The 17,574-nt window shown below is 42.4% G+C and overlaps 2 protein-coding genes and 1 long non-coding RNA gene across 5 annotated transcripts in view; 1 reads left to right on the top strand and 2 right to left on the bottom strand.

Annotated features, from left to right (window-relative positions):
• Positions 1 to 17,574, bottom strand: part of mus81 (mus81 structure-specific endonuclease subunit) — a 355,921-nt gene that overhangs the window by 179,083 nt on the left and 159,264 nt on the right. For both annotated transcript variants that reach the window (XM_070083779.1, XM_070083780.1), the window contains 2 exons: positions 16,765 to 16,927; positions 4,237 to 4,397 (listed from right to left, as the gene is read on the bottom strand). In XM_070083779.1, coding sequence (XP_069939880.1) covers positions 4,237 to 4,397; positions 16,765 to 16,927 — 324 coding nt within the window. The remainder of the gene's footprint in view (positions 1 to 4,236; positions 4,398 to 16,764; positions 16,928 to 17,574) is intronic.
• LOC138852519 (uncharacterized) overlaps positions 1 to 17,574 on the top strand; it is a 389,852-nt gene that overhangs the window by 240,845 nt on the left and 131,433 nt on the right. The window lies entirely within an intron of this gene.
• The window catches only part of LOC128688062 (intraflagellar transport protein 74 homolog), a 694,157-nt gene that overhangs the window by 649,635 nt on the left and 26,948 nt on the right, over positions 1 to 17,574 (bottom strand). The gene's annotated exons all lie outside the window — the stretch shown is intronic.

Genomic DNA, 17,574 nt, shown 5'->3' with positions numbered 1-17,574 from the left:
GGGGAGCCATAGGCAAAATAAGAGAAAATTGTACCAATATCTGTGCCCCCAGACTATTCAATATATTACAAGAAAATATCAGAAACATTTCTGGAACAAATGTAGATGTCCTCAAAATGAAACTGGACAAGTATCTCCACCAAGTGCCAGATCAACCCAGGCTGTGATGGATATGTGGATATGTAGGCCAGTGAGTCACCAGCACCAACAGCCTGGTTGACCAGGCAAGCATCATACAAGATTGACCCAGAACCAGGCTCCAGGGGTAGGAAAACTCTTGAAACTCATCAAAGGTATATATTAACCCAATCAAGAGAACCTAACTCAACCAAAACAAAACCCAATGCAACCCAACACACCAAATGTAACCTAACCATAACATAATCTCTTACCTGGTTGAGTTGGGTTTTCAATACAATGGGATTTAGTTTGGTTGAGACAGGTTGGATTGGATGATGTTAAGTTAGGTTATTTATCAAATTTTCTGGCATATAAGGTAAGCTCCTCCCCTCTCCCCCCAACAAAAAAGAAGTCTCAGAAAAATCTTTTAATACTCAAGGTGAGGAACAAGGGCAGGCTTTGAGTTAGTGGCAAGTGGTGGTTTCAGTGCTACAAACACCCACACCACAAAACTGTTTTTTTAGATTACTTTAGAGTGATTAGTAACTTTTAAAAATTATAATTTTCGTATTACCAGTATGTATGAATGAAAGAGAAGTTGCACAGTTGGTTGATGAGTTTGGTAGGGTATGTAAAAGAAGGAAATTAAAAATGAATATAGAAAAGAGTAAGATGATAAGGATAATCAAAAAATTAGGTAAAGAAAGACTGGAAATCAGATTGGAGGAAGAGAGTATGGAGGAGGTGAGTGTGTTCAGATATCTGGGAGTGGACGTGTCAGCAGATGGGTCTATGAAGGATGAGGTGAATCACAGAATTGATGAGGGGAAAAAGGTGAGTGGTGCACTGAGGAGTCTGTGGAGACAAAGAACTTTATCCAAGAAAGCAAAGAGAGGAATGTATGAGAGTACAGTTATACCAATGCTCTTGTATGGGTTTGAAACATGGGTTGTGATTGTTGCAACAAGGAGAAGGCTGGAGGCAGTGGAGATGCCATGTCTGAGGGCAATGTGTTGTGTGAACATAATGCAGAGAATCCGTAGCTTGGAGATTAGGAGGTGTAGGATTACCAAAACTATTATCAAGAGGGCTGAGGAGGGGTTATTGAGATTGTTTGGACATGTAAAGAGGACTGAATGAAATAGAATGACTTCAAGAGCGTATAAATCTGTAGTGGAGGGAAGGCGGGGTGGGGTCAGCCTAGGAAAGTTGGAGGTAGGGGATAAAGAAGGCTTTGTGTACAAGGGGCTTGGACTTATACCAAGCATGCATGAGCATGTTAGATAGGAGCAAATGGAGACAAATAGTTGTTAGAACTTGACGTTCTGTTGGAGTGTAAGCAAGGTAACATTTATAAAGGGATTCAGGGAAACCAGAAGGCTGGACTTGATTCCTGGAGATGAGATAGGAAGTACAGTGTCAGCTCTCTGAAGGAGTGTTAATATTGTAGTTTTATAACTGTAGGGTAAGCATGCCTCTGGCAAGACAGTGATGGAGTGAATAATGATGAAAGTTTTTGTTTTTTCAGGCCACTCTGCCTTAGTGGGAAACAGCCAATGCGTTATTAAAAAAAAAAACAGTATGCAATAAGCAAATCAGTCCACAATGCCTTGTGGCCTGGTAGCAAAAGCTCTTGCTTCACAAGGTGAGGGTCAGGGTTCGATTCCCGGCAAAGGGGTGGAAACATTGGACGTGTTTCCTTACACCGGTTGTCTACATTCACCCATCAGTATAATGGGTACCTGGATGTTAGTTGACTGGTGTGGGTCGCATCCTGGGACAAAACTGACCTAATTTGCCCAAAATGCTCTGCATAACAAGAGGCTTTCTTTATAGTAGTATGTCACTGATGTAAGCTAGGCCTGTATACCATCTACATGTACTTATAGTAAATAAAGATATTATTATTATTGTAAAGTAACCATCTGATAACAGGTGGCTATGATTGTTTTGGTGGTTGGTGGTGGTGGTGATGACCAGTTGTGCAAGGTGTCACCCTGCACAACCGGTCATCTCCACCTCCAAGGTGTTTCAGCTATGTTGTGTCCTTAACCCTTTGAGGGTTTCATCACAATTAAACACTTGTTCAGGTTTCAGTCCTTTTCGGCCATACTAGTACGGCTTATGACCCAGGGTTTTTGAGAGACGTACTAGTACGCCTAAATTCTAGCGCCCTCAAATCTAGTGGGAGAAAGCTGGTAGGCTGAGGGCACATTGGACGCGTCTCGGACGAAAATCGGTATGCATCGGTACTCCGATAAAAGTAATCGTTATGCGGAAAAATCGCTATGCGATGCCATCGTTATGCGGGGGTCCACTGTATTATTATTATTGTAAAGTAACCATCTGATAACAGGTGGCTATGATTGTTTTGGTGGTTGGTGGTGGTGGTGATGACCAGTTGTGCAAGGTGTCACCCTGCACAACCGGTCATCTCCACCTCCAAGGTGTTTCAGCTATGTTGTGTCCTTAACCCTTTGAGGGTTTCGGCCATACTAGTACGGCTTATGACCCAGGGTTTTTGACGTACTAGTACGCCTAAATTCTAGCGCCCTCAAATCTAGTGGGAGAAAGCTGGTAGGCATACATATGAAAGAATGGGTCTATGTGGTCAGTGTGCGCAGTATAAAGAAAATCCTGCAGCACACAGTGCATAATGAGAAAAAAAACTTTGACAGTGTTTCTGGAATAAAACAGCGACTTTGCACTGCATTTTTGTATGGTATTTATTGTTGTATTCTAATTTTCTTGGTCTCATTTTATAGAATGAAAGACATATTACAGAAGTTGAGATGATTTTGACTGGTTTTACAATGAAAAGTACCTTGAAATTGAGCTCAAAGTAGCAGAAATGTTTGATTTTTACCAAAGTTCAAAAGTAAACAAATCATGCCAAGCATCCAATACACGTCAACTGGTGAGTCTAATATTCTTTCACAAGTGCGCTGATATTATTTATACAATTTCTACACTAATGCAGCAGTCTGCATAACAATAAATCTTCTATTTTTTGTAAGAATAAAAATTGAAAGTGGAAAGCCAAAGAAATATAAGAGGGGCCTGGGGATGTGACTAACGAACAGAGGAAATGTTATTTTAGTGCCAGGAATGTCTTTCTTGTTTATTCTGGACCCTATTTGGAAATTGGCATCTTTTGAAATTTGTGTGAAATGGCAAAATTGCTAAATGCTGACCACTGTATTGGATAGTTGAAATCGGTAAATGGGTGGTTTCTTGTACTCATTCAATAGAAAAAATGGAGTTCTAGAGAAATATTTATGATTTTTGTCGACTAGTACACTGGAATTAGCCGAAAATAGGGCTCAAAGTGGGCAAAATCGCCGATGTGTAAACATCGTCGAGACCACTAACTTCGCGAGAGCATAATTCCGTAAGTTTTCCATTAAATTTCATACTTTTGGCGTCATTATGATCGGGAGAAGATTCTCTCTTTTCATAAGAATTTTTTTTTTTTTTTTAAATCTGGCCGACCCTGAGAACAAGTCTCGGAGAGGGCCTGTCGACCCTCAAAGGGTTAAGTAGCCAGCCACTGGCTCATGACAATTCTTCATTTTTTTTTTTTTTAGAGTATCAGAATATGCCTGCCAAAATTGGGATGCACCTCATATGCATTTTTTAACACATTGGCTGCTTCCCACTGCAGCAAAATGACCTGAAGAAGAAATGCTTTCATCATCACTTACTCCATCACTGTCTTGCCAGAGGAGTGCCAATACTAGTTAAAAAATTGCAGTGTATCTCCACCCTAGCTTATACACCTAATATGCCCCAAAATATGGTACTGTTTCTAAACCTACCCAAACTTTATTTAACATAATCTAATCTAAACTAAATAAACCTAACTTATCTCAAACTAGTAAAAAACTTTTTGAACAATTTGCACAAAACAAAGCAACTCCTCCAGAAAGACACTTAATACACTACACTGTCTACTATAATTTATCACTCAGCTCTGCCAAGCAGCTTGTCTTATAATTACTTTACTGACCCCAAAAAATATTCAAAATGGTTTAAAGATGGAAAATAAAACTTACTGAAAGTTGAAGGACAATAATTACATTATAACAAGAGAGGCTCAGAGATAATATAACATACCTGAGAGAGTAAAACTTGAGGCAAATGTTTTTCTTTCTACTGAAAGGTTATCAGTGTTGCTCGTGACTGATGATGGAATGGAAGGCGAATGGAGGCCAGGACTCAATTCAGGTGCACACTCATTTGATAAATATGCATACGTCAACCCAGAAGGGGCATCCCTGGAAATAAATTTATTAAATTTATTATTACAAACCCCTGCATATCCATTAAGTTATGCAATTACAGTGGAACCTCTACTTGCGAGTTTAATCCGTTCCATGACCTTGCTCGCAACTGGATTTGCTCGTTTGCAGAGTCAATTTTCCTCATTTAAATTAATTGAAATGCAATTAATCCGTTCCAGTGGAATTCTGTACTTCAATAATTTCGCTAATATCAAGTCTACGGCTTATTTATCTATCTCACTTCATCTAATATGACATAATAAACAACATAAATAACATACAAACCTGATATATACTCTAAAATTAATAAAATATGTCATTCATGTGGTGGTATGGGCGGTGTCAGAGGTGGACGAGAGTTTGTCTGGAGACCGGGCAAAATACAGTGGACCCCCGCATAATGATGGCATCACATAGCGATTATTTCGCATACCGCTTACTTTAATCGCAAAAATTTTGCCTCACATACCGCTTAAAAACCCGCTTACCGATTTTCGTCCGAGACGCGGCCTGAGCCACGCTCACATGTTCCGCCGGTGGCATTGTTTACCAGCCAGCCTCCGCGGTAACATCCAAGCATACAATCGGAATATTTCGTATTATTACAGTGTTTTCGGTGCTTTTTCTGGAAAATAAGTGACCATGGGCCCCAAGAAAGCTTCTAGTGCCAACCCTACAGCAATAAGGGTGAGAATTACAATAGAGATGAAGAAAAAGATCATTGATAAGTATGAAAGTGGAGTGCATGTCACCGAGCTGGCCAGGTTGTATAATAAACCCCAATCAACCATCGCTACTATTGGTGGTACAGCTGCTGCTGCTGCTGCACTGTCAGCTGCTGCTGCTGCTGTAGCACCGTTGTTGGTGTGGCTTATTGAGAATACCAAGAAACAATTAACCCCAGAGGATTTGCCACCCAGGATAACCCAAAAAAGTCAGTGTCATCGAAGACTGTCTAACTTATTTCCATTGGGGTCCTTAATCTTGTCTCCCAGGATGCAACCCACACAAGTCGACTAACACCCAGGTGAACAGGGAAAAATGCCTGGAACTAGTGCTCATATTGGTGAATTTAAAGCCAGCAAAGGTTGGTTTGAGAGATTTAAGAATCGTAGTGGCATACACAGTGTGATAAGGCCTGTTCTGGAAGAAAATGCCAAACAGGACCTACAGTACTCAGGAGGAAAAGGCACTCCCAGGACACAGTGTCTCATCAGTCATTGCTGCATCTTCAATAAAGGTAAGTGTCATTTATTCTTCATTTAGTAGACTAGTACATGCACAATATATACTGTGCATGTACTACTCTACTATTGTGCATGTATCCTTCTCTTTGTGTGTGAGAAAATGTATATTTCATGTGGTAAAATTTTTTTTTTTCATACTTTTGGGTGTCTTGCACGAATTAATTTTATTTCCATTATTTCTTATGGGGAAAATTCATTCACATAACGATTATTTCGCATAACAATTACCCCTCTTGCACGGATTAAAATCGTTAACCGGGGGTCCACTGTACTTCATGAATAATTTAGCTAATATCATCTATATGGCTTATTTATCTATCACAGTTCATCTAATATGACATAACAAACAATATAAATAACATAGAAACATGATACATACTCTAGAATGAATAAAATATGTCATTCATGTAGTAGTATGGGCGGTGTCGGTGCTGGACGAGAGTTTGTCTGGAGACCGATGAAAATACTTCATGAATAATTTTGCTTATATCATCTATATGGCTTATTTACATATCAAAGTTCAACTAATATGACATAACAAACAATAAAAATAACATAGAAACATGATATATAATCTAGAATGAATAAAATATGTCATTACATAACAGGTGGAGGCAGCCACAACTGCTCCCTCTTTGTTGTGGCAAACACTGCCATTTGGCGAAGGCCTTTTGAAGCCGTCTATTATAATTGTTATATGTAGTACATTATTATTATATATGAATTATTATTATACATATTATTATTATTATTATTATTATTATTATTATTGTATTGTATTATTATACTATTATATTACGTATTATTATACACATTATTAGTATTATTGTCATTATTATTATACAGTGGACCCTCGACAAGCGATGGCATCGTCTAATGTTAAATCCGACTAGCGATACATTTTAACGCAAAAGTTTTGCATCGACTAGCACTAAAAAACTCGACCAACACGATTTGTTCCGTCTGAGACGCGTCCATTTGTGGCCAGTGTTTACAAGCCAGCCAGCCACCCCGGTCCTATCCAAACATACAATCGGAGCATTTCATATTATCACAGCGTTTTTAGTGATTGCACCTGCAAAATAAGTCACCATGGGCCCCAAGAAAGATTCTAGTGCCACCCCTACAGCAAAAAGGGTAAGAATTACTATGGATATGAAGAAAGAGATCATTGCTAAGTATGAAAGTGGAGTGTGTGTCTCCGAGCTGGCCAGGTTGTACACAAAGCCCCAATCAACCATCACTACCAGTGTGGCCAAGAAAACGGCAATCAAGGAAGCTGTTCTTGCCAAAGGTGCAACTATGTTTTCGAAACTGAGATCACAAGTGATAGAAGATGTTGAGAGACTGATATTGGTGTGGATAAACGAAAAACAGATAGCAGGAGATAGCATCTCTCAAGCGATCGTATGTGAAAAGGCTAGGAAGTTGAATGATGATTTAATTAGAAAAATGCCTGCCACTAGTGGTGATGTGAGTGAATTTAAGGCCAGCAAAGGTTGGTTTGAGAGATTTAAGAATCGTAGTGGCATACATAGTGTGATAAGGCATGGTGAGGCTGCCAGTTTCGACCAAAAAGCAGCTGAAAAATATGTGCAGGAATTCAAGGAGTACATAGAGAGTGAAGAATTGAAACCTGAACAAGTGTTTAATTGTGACACTGACAATGTTGTGAAACACTTTAGGAATGTCATAAAGGAATGGGAGGTACAGGCCTCTATGGACAGATATGTCGTGCGACAGAGGTCCAGTGACTCTCAAGCTGGTCCTAGTGGCATTAAAAGAAGAAGGGAAGTAACCCTGGAAAAGGACTTGACACCTCAAGTCCTAATGGAAGGGGGATTCCCCTTCTAAACACTAACACCATCCACAGTCTCCCCTCCTCCCATCCCATCAATCATCACCAGATCTTCAATAAAGGTAAGTGTCATGTAATTGTACATGTCTTCTTCAGTTTGTGTGTATTAAAATTAATATTTCATGTGGTAAAATTTTTTTTTTCATACTTTTGGGTGTCTTGCACGGATTAATTTGATTTCCATTATTTCTTATGGGGAAAATTAATTCGACTAACGATAATTTCGATTAACGATGAGCTCTCAGGAACGAATTAATATCGTTGGTCAAGGGTCCACTGCATAAATAATTTGTAATTTTTATTCACACAGAAAATATAAGATTTACTGTTATTCCTTACTGCAATAATTGCATAAATAATGTCAACCCATTCACGACTGCATATTGGAATGAATAGTGACGTCATTTGTATACTCTGAAACAGCCAAGCAATGGACCATTTCCCCTAGGTTGAGCTCTATTTCAAGGTACTTTTTGTCGTGAAAGCAATTAAAATCATATCTATTTCTGTAATATATCTTCCATTCTGTCAAATGAGACCAAAAAATGAGAATACAACCAAAAAAACCATTCAAAATTACCGCTAAAAGGTGGCTAATTGCTGAGAAGTGAACTTCATTATTTATGCTTAGATTTCTTTAATTTTTGGTATACGTTAAGAAGCATCTTTCCATCATACATTGCCCAAGTTTCAATAAGATAGTCCAACAAACAAATGAGATACAATTCCCAAGATCAAGAGCAAGAGCCCCTCACCAGTGTCAAGGAACCTGCCTTGAGGTCTGCTCGCTTGTGGAAATTTTGCTCGTGTATGGAAGCAAAAAATCAACCCATCGACTAATCGCATTTGGAAAAACTCGCACGTGGACACGCTCGCAAGTAAAGGTTCCACTGTATTATAAAAGACATTTACTGAAAAAAAGACAAAAGAAGAAAATATCATTCTAAGATAATATAGAATAGCACCATTTTCCCAGACTTAATGGAACCAGGAGCTAATTCTTAACTCTAAAAAGCTGTTATAACTCAAATAATGGTAGTATCTTCAGGTCACATCTGAAGGACCCCTGTTCAATCATAGAGTGGGTGGAGACACTGGGCATATTAACCTAGCCAAATAAGTACCTAGGTGCTATGTGATTGTTGCAGGTAATATCCAGGAGGTAAGTGGAGTAGCAGATACCTTAGATAATGCTGGACTTTGAAATAAGCTAAGACAGAATAACAGATCTTAGCTTGTAAATTCAATGGTGGAAAATATTAACCAAAAAAATACAAAGTACAGAAAATATAAAAAACTTAAATGCTGTTTTCAAGAAAATGTTCTAAATAACACTCTTCATATTCTTCAATGAACTAATTTACAAGTGTTGAAGATGATTTATGCATCATCTGAAGTAGTAGTAGCAGTAATGAAAATTGTCTAAGGTGAGATATACTTCATAACTACATAGTAGTAAAGCAACAACACTAGCCTTTGCTATGAATGGCTCTCACCAGTGCAGAGGAGGGAAGGAGTAAAGTATTCTCACTACCCAGCAATCTGCTGTCCACTCCATCATATGCACAAACATTAAGAATATTCCTCAATGTTTGCTCCTCACCTTCCCTCCAACCTAAACCTAACCAGTGGCGATATGCCAATGCCACACCTTACTCTCTTCCTTGGTTTTAATCAAGACCATTCTGTTATATCTTTAGCATTCCAAGGTCCCATTAGGAGCCACTTCTAGAAAAGTTCCAGAGCCCAACCTAAACACATGAAACTGTTGAAAATGTTTCTAACCAATAGGGAAACTCATTGTCATCTTCAGGTATATGGTCAGACACTGCTAAGTCCTTCCCAATGGGGAGAGATGAGATGTGATGTATTCAGTCAGATTTTGGAGTGGGTGGCTCCAAGTTGTTTCTAAGTTGGAATAATGATTGTTAAGACTCATTTTCAAAAATTAATAACAAACTAGGAAAAATATGGCAAATGTCATAGGAATAAAAAGATGTTAGAAGGGGTCGATGTGTAACATACTAGAAGCACAGTCAAATTCTCCAGTTTTTCTGTGATGGAACATTAAAAGGCTTAAACTCACCATGAGTATATCTTTCTTCTTCTTTCAATAAACCGGCCGTATCCCACCGAGTCAGGGTGGCCCAAAAGGAAAAAAAAGTTTCTCCCTTTAAATTTAGTAATATATACAGGAGAACGGGTTACTATACACAAATAACCCGCACATAAAAGAGAGAAGCTCCAGGTATACATGAGTAGGTGCACAGGTGTTTACTCAGTAAGTAAGTATAGATCCAGGTATGCACGAGTAGGTGCAAAGGCATAGGCACGGTACTCCCGGTACAGGCTCTCTCGGTACATAGCAGCATGCACGTGGAGAGTCTAGGATAGGCCCAAAAGCCTGGCAGCGAGATTATCCCTCCCTCTCCCCTCGCTTGGCTTGGGTGGCAGGATAGTAATGCGCACACACACACATCCTACCATAACAGACACGTCTCACATACCCACTCATACCCACACATGCCCACAGTTCACACTCTCCTTGTACCTCCCCTATCTCTCTCTTTACCTCCCTCCCTCTCTCTTTCCCCCCTTCTTCCTCCTGCTCCTCCTCCTCCTTACCTACTCCATCTTCCCCCTCACCTCCCCTCCCTTCCTCCCTACCTACCTCTCCTACCCCTCTCTTTCCCTCCCTTCCTCCTCCTGCTCCTCCTCCTCCTATACCTCCTCCATCTTCCCCCACCTCCCCCCTTCCTCCCTACCAACCTCCTCTACCTATCTCTTTCTCTCCCTTCCTCCTCCTGGTCCTCCTCCTATACCTCCTCCATCTTCCCCCCCACCTACGCTCCATTCTCCCCCTCCCTCTCCCCTCGCTAGGCCTGCAAGCACACTACTCAACCCACACACCCCACACACTCTATCACTCCCCTCCCCCCTTTCTCTCTCTCTCTCCCTCTCTCTCTCTCCCTCTCTCTCTCTAACTCACACTCAACCACACTCTCTATCTCTCTCTCTCTCTATCCTCCTCCTCCTCTTTCTCTAACCCTCTAGCTCACACTCAAACACACTCTCTGTCTCTCTCTATCATCCTCCTCCTATACCTCCTCCATCTCTCCCCTCATCTCCTCTTCCTTCTCCTTCTCCCTCTCCCCTCTCCTCCGAGGTCTGCAAGCACACTAAAGGCTGATCTTCCCCAACTCACATGCTCCACACACTCTGACTCTCCCTTCCCCCCTCTCTCACTAACTCACATTCAACCACACTCCCTGTCTCTCTTTATCCCACTTTCCCTCTTCATCTTCCTTCTCATCCTCCCTACTCCTCCCACTGCCCTCTCCCCCACTGCTCTTCCCCCTGTCCCCCTTAGTCTTCCCCCCATCTCTCTTCCCCCTGCTGCTGTCCCACCTCCAGCTCACTATCCTTTTCCCCTCCCTGTTTCCTCCTCCCTTCTCCCCACAACAAACACCCCCCCTCCCTCCTCAAAACAAACACCCCCCTCCACAGCACTCTTGGCATAAGCTCTTCCTTCTGTGAAAAAGAAACTTGGAACACCAAAAACCAGGACGGAGAACCAGAGGAATGGTGGATGAAGCGAGTGGTGGACCTGGGAGAGAGGACTAGGAGGCAGAGCTCACGCGAAGAGAGGAGGAGTTGGGGAGGAGGCTGGAAGAGATCAGTAAGAAAATGGAAGAGAAAATACCTGAGGAGAGCAGGAAATGGGAATTACAAATCACAGCAGCTGAAGCTAAGATACAGAGCTTAGTAGAAGAACTGAAGAGTCTGAAACAGCCTAAAAAACCAAAGGACAGTACAGCCATGACACCAAGAGCTACTACATCTGTCACCAATGAGGGGACAGTAGGGCACAAAGGAGATATACTGTACGCGATGACTCCATCGGACCCAAGGAGGCCTGGGAAAAGGCAGGGAGAACAGCAAGAACTAATGAGGGGACTAAAGTCAATGAAGGAGCTAAGCTATACACAGAGGCTCTAACAGACAACTGCCACGTCCAGGAACAAATAAACAGAGGGACACCGGATAGGGAAGAGACAATAAAAAGCAATGTATCAATGGCAGGAACTAATTTGAATCAGAGGATGCTCAGGGAAGCACAGTGGGAGGATGAAAGGGAGAGGGCCATTTTTGTCTATGGGCTCCAAGAAGTAGATGGGGAAACTTAAGAAGCAAGGAAACAGGAGGAGAAAAAAAATGATTGAAAGCATCATGAAAGCAATAGGAGAGGATGGCATGACTCAGCTGACAAATTTTCGGAGAATTGGGTGGTTTGCAAGGGGAAAAAAGTGTCCAGTCAAAGTGATTTTCAAGGCAGAGTCAGCTCAAAACTGGAGCCTGCAGGAGAAAGCACGCCTAAGGGACAATCAGACGTTCTGGAGTGTGTACCTCGACCGAGACAGAACACAAGAAGAAAGGATGACACTGAAAGAGAGGGTGCAATGTCGCAAAGAGGAATGGGAGGCAAGGAAGGTAGAGAGCAGGAGAAATCAGGCCCACATGGAAGAACAAACACAACCCCCTCCAGTACCACCCACAGAAGGAATACAACCATGGCAGTCCCAAAGCAATCAAATGACCTAACCCAAAACCCACTCACTGTACTCTCTGTCCCCATCCCCCTCAGCACAAACCCCACCCCCACAGAAACCCAGAGTAACCCACACATCCCCCTCTGCACAAACCCCACCCCCACAGTAACCTGCACATACCCCTCATCTCAAACCCCAACCCCACAGAAACCCACAGTAACCCACACAATGTACCCTCTCCCCCATCTCCCTCACCACAAACCCCACCCTCACAGTACCCCACAGCAACCTACACACTGTACCCTCTATCCCCATCCCCCTCACCACAACCCTCTCCCCCACTGTAACCTCCCATAGGCCCTCTTCCCCTGTCCCCCTCACCACCACCCTCACCCCCACTGAAACCCCAGATAGGCCCTCTGCCCCCACACCCCACACCACAGACCTCACCCCCACACCAACCCCCTATAGGCCCCTGCCAGGGCTCCTGCTCCCCCTAACCCACCTCTCTCCCCAGACCACAGTTATTGAAAAGAAGTTAAAGGTTTGGTACATGAATGTGGATGGAATAACGAATAAATGTGAGGAGTGGCATGAAAGAACCAAGATGTCCCCAGACATCGTAGCAGTTACAGAAACAAAACTCAATGGGATAATAACAGATGCAATTTTCCCACCCGGATATCAGATCCTGAGGAAGGATAGAAGGAGCAGGGGAAGGCGGGGGGGGGAGGGCTTGCACTACTAATAAAAAACTGGTGGGGTTATCAAGAAATGGAAGGTATGGGCGAGATTGAAGAAATGGATTACATAGTAGGTACAGTTCAGTCAGGGGAACACAAGGTAGTCATTGCAGTGATGTATAACCCACCACAGAACTGCAGGAGGCCAAGAGAGGAATATGATGAGTGCAACAGAGCAATGGTGGACACTCTAGCTGAGGTGGCAAGAAGGGCTCACTCAAGTAGAGCAAAGTTACTGGCCATGGGCGACTTCAATCACATGAAAATTGATTGGGAAAACCTGGAGCCACATGGGGGTCCCGAAACATGGAGAGCCAAGATAATGGATGTGGTGCTGGCAAATCTCATGCACCAACATGTTAGGGATGCTACCAGAGAGAGAGGGGAGGATGAACCAGCAAGACTGGACCTCATGTTCACCCTGAGTAGCTCAGACATTGAGCACATCACATATTAAAGGCCCCTTGGAGCTAGTGACCATGTAGTTATGAGCTTTGAATACATCGTGGAGCTAAAAGTGGAGAGGGTAACAGGAGTAGAAAGGGAAAAGCTAAACTATAAAAGGGGGGGACTACATAGGAATGAGGATCTTCCTGCAGGAGGTTCAGTGGGAACAGGAGTTGGTAGGAAAATCAGTAAATGAAATGATGGATTTTGTAACAACAAAATACAAGGAGGCAGAGGAAAGGTTTGTTCCCAAGGGTAACAGAAATAATGGGAAGGACAGAACAAGCCCTTGGTTTACCCGAAGGTGCAGGGAGGCAAAAACTAAGTGCTCTAGAGAATGGAAAAAGTACAGAAGGCAAAAGACTCAGGAGAATAAAGAGATTAGTCGACGAGCCAGAAACGAGTATGCACAAATAAGGAGTATGAAAATGACACAGCATCGAAAGTCAAGTCTGATCCAAAACTACTCTACAGACACATCAGGAGGAAGACAACAGTCAAGGACCAGGTAATCAGGCTGAGGAAGGAAGGTGGAGAGCTCACAAGAAATGACCAGGAGGTATGTGAGGAACTCAACATGAGATTTCAGGAAGTATTTACAGTGTAGGCTCAAGGGACAACGGGAAGACAAAACAGTGAGGTACAGCAACAAGGGATATACCAACAAGTGTTGGATGACTCACACACAACTGAGGAGGAGGTGGAGAAGCTCTTAAGTGACCTTGATACTTCAAAGGCAGTGGGACCGGACAACATCTGTACATGGGTTCTTAGAGAGGGAGCAGGGACACTACGTGTGCCAATAGCCAAAATCTTCCACACTTCCCTTGAAACTGGGCAACTACCTGAGGTATGGAAGAAGGCAAATGTAGTCCCCATCTTTAAGAAGGGAGACAGAAATGAAGCACTAAATTATAGACCAGTGTCACTGACATGTATAGTACGCAAAGTCTTATCAGGAGGAGAGTGGTGGAGCACCTGGATCAGAACAAGATTGTAAACGACAGCCAGCACGGATTCATGGAAGCAAATCCTGTGTCACAAACCTACTAGAGTTTTATGACAAGGTAACTAAAGTAAGAAATGAGAGGGAGGGGTGGGTTGATTGCATTTTCTTGGACTGCAAGAAGGCCTTCGACACAGTTCCTCACAAGAGATTAGTACAGAAGCTAGAGGAACAGGCACATATAACAGGAAGGGCACTGCAATGGATCAGAGAATACTTAACAGGGAGGCAACAGCGAGTCATGGTCCGTGATGAGGTATCACAGTGGGTGCCAGTGACGAGCGGGGTCCCATAGGGGTCAGTCCTGGGACCATTGCTATTCTTGATATATGTGAATGACATGACGGAAGGGATAGACTCAAAAGTGTCCCTGTTTGCAGACAACGTGAAGTTAATGAGGAAAATTAAATCAGACGTGGACCAGACAGGTCTACAAAGAGACCTGGACAGGCTGGATGTGTGGTCCAGAAACTGGCTCCTAGAATTTAACCCTGCCAAATGCAAAGTCATGAAGATCGAAGGAGGGCAAAGAAGACCGCAGAGGCCAAAGGCTGCAAACCTCACTCAAGGAGAAAAACCTAGGAGTGAGTATAATACTGAGTACATCAAACCATACTCAACCATACCTACTGAGTACATCGCCAGAAGCACACACTAACCAGATAACTGCTGCAGCACATGGGCACTTGACAAACCTGAGAATAGCGTTCCGGTACCTCAGTAAGGAATTGTTCAAAACTTTATACACTATGTACGTCAGGCCCATACTGGAGTACGCAGCACCAGTTCGGAACCCACGTCTGGTCAAACACGTCAAGAAATTAGAGAAAGTGCAAACGTTTGCAACAAGGCTAGTTCCAGAACTAAGGGGAATGTCCTATGAAGAAAGGTTAAGGGAAATCGGTCTGACAACACTGGAGGACAGGAGGGTCAGGGGAGACATAACGACATACATAATACTGTGTGGAATAGACAAGGTGGACAGAGACAGGATGTTCCAGAGATTGGACACAGAAGCAGGGGTCACAATTGGAAGCTGAAGACTCAGATGAGTCAAAGGGATGTTAGGAAGTATTTCTTCAGTCATAGAGTAGTTAGGAAGTGGAATAGTCTGGCAAGTGATGTAGTGGAGGCAGGAACTATACACAAGTGCAAAGTCATGAAGATTGGGGAAGGACAAAGAAGACCGCAGACGGAGTACAGTCTAGGGGGCCAGAGACTACAAACCTCACTCAAGGAAAAAGATCTTGGGGTGAGTATAACACCAGGCATATCTCCTGAAGTGCACATCAACCAAATAACTGCTGAAGCATATGGGCGCCTAGCAAACCTCAGAACAGCATTCCGACATCTTAATAAGGAATCGTTCAGGCCCCTGTACACCGTGTACGTTAGGCCCATATTGGAGTATGCGACACCAGTTTGGAACCCACACCTAGCCAAGCACGTAAAGAAACTAGAGAAAGTGCAAAGGTTTGCAACAAGACTAGTCCCAGAGCTAAGAGGTATGTCCTACGAGGAGAGGTTAAGGGAAATCAACCTGACGACACTGGAGGACAGGAGAGATAGGGGGGACATGATAATGACATACAAAATACTGAGAGGAATTGACAAGGTGGACAAAGACAGGATGTTCCAGAGATTGGACACAGTAACAAGGGGACACAGTTGGAAGCTGAAGACACAGATGAATCACAGGGATGTTAGGAAGTATTTCTTCAGCCACAGAGTAGTCAGTAAGTGGAATAGTTTGGGAAGCGATGTAGTGGAGGCAGGATCCATACATAGCTTTAAGCAGAGGTATGATAAAGCTCACGGTTCAGGGAGAGTGACCTAGTAGCGATCAGTGAAGAGGCGGGGTCAGGAGCTCGGACTCGACCCCCGCAACCTCAACTAGGTAAGTACAACTAGGTGAGTACACACATGCTGGCCTGACGACACTGGAGGATGGGAGAGTTAGGGGAGACATGATAATGACATATAAAATACTGCAAGGAATTGACAAGGTGGACAATGAGAGGATGTTACAGAGATGGGACACAGAAACAAGGGATCACAATTAGAAGTTGAAAACTCCTATGAGTCAAAGGGATGTTAGGAAGTATTTCTACAGTCATAGAGTTGTCAGGAAGTGGAATAGCCTAGAAAATGATGTAGTGGAGGCAGGAACCATACACAGTTTTAAGACGAGGTTGGATAAAGCTCATGGAGCAGGGAGAGAGAGGACCTAGTAACAATCAGTGAAGAGGCAGGGCCAGGGGCTATGACTTGACCTCTGCAACCACAAATAAGTTAGTACAAACAAGTGAGTACACACACACCCACTCACCCACCCATACATCCACACCCCCACACTCACACCCACACCCACACACACACACACACACACACACATCTACCCACACACACACACACACACACACACACACACACACATATCCACACAAACACACACACACACATACCCACACCCACCCACACACACACACCATAAGATACAAAATTTGCACCTGGAATTATCAAGACGATAACAAAGGCCAGAGCTAAGAAGATCTGGCAGAGAACACTTGATGAGGAAGCCCAAGAAGTCGTCCTCCTCTACGGCTACAACTGCATGGTCTTTCACTGGCGTCTCAATATCAAGACTTGTAATGTAGCTGAACTTAAAACAATCTGCAAATATAATAAAAGCAAAAAAGACAAATTAGAGATCTTTAAATTACCAAAAATTTAATTAAAATACTATATGTGATTTATCCTTTCTCAGCTGTGCATTATACAGTACAATACATTTAAATTCAAATTTATTTATTTATTAGCAAGTAGTACATTGAGGTTATGTATTTACAACAATGGTATGCAGTGCAAAGAGAGCCTTTATTATGCATAGGCATTATGGGCCGACTTAATTTATTGGCTTACTGACTACTTAACACTAAAGAAATTTATCATAGTTGTACAATAGTTCTATTTATGATAAATGAATCTTCTTTATATAAACCAAAGGATATATTCATATTTTCAAAAATGCTTTTTATGAAGTAGGATTCAATTATATTCCTGCTGACAATGGACAATAGGTTCAAAAGTAATTATTGAAATTATATTATGGGAATATAACACTGTGATTTGCTAAAAGTAGTTTACAGTATGAGAATGCTACAATTTGGTGTAGGGCAATACTGTTTTGGGTAGGTATTTATACTACTATATAGTATTAGTCAATGAATGAACTTGGTCATCTAGTCTCGAATTTTTAAGATTTAGGTGATTGGGAGATTTATTGGTAAAGTTAAATATTGATTATTGAGTATTTAGTA

The sequence above is a fragment of the Cherax quadricarinatus genome, chromosome 10 (genome assembly GCF_038502225.1).
Source record: "Cherax quadricarinatus isolate ZL_2023a chromosome 10, ASM3850222v1, whole genome shotgun sequence".
Lineage (NCBI taxonomy): Eukaryota > Metazoa > Arthropoda > Malacostraca > Decapoda > Parastacidae > Cherax > Cherax quadricarinatus.
This window is presented reverse-complemented; position numbering and strand designations above follow the sequence as displayed.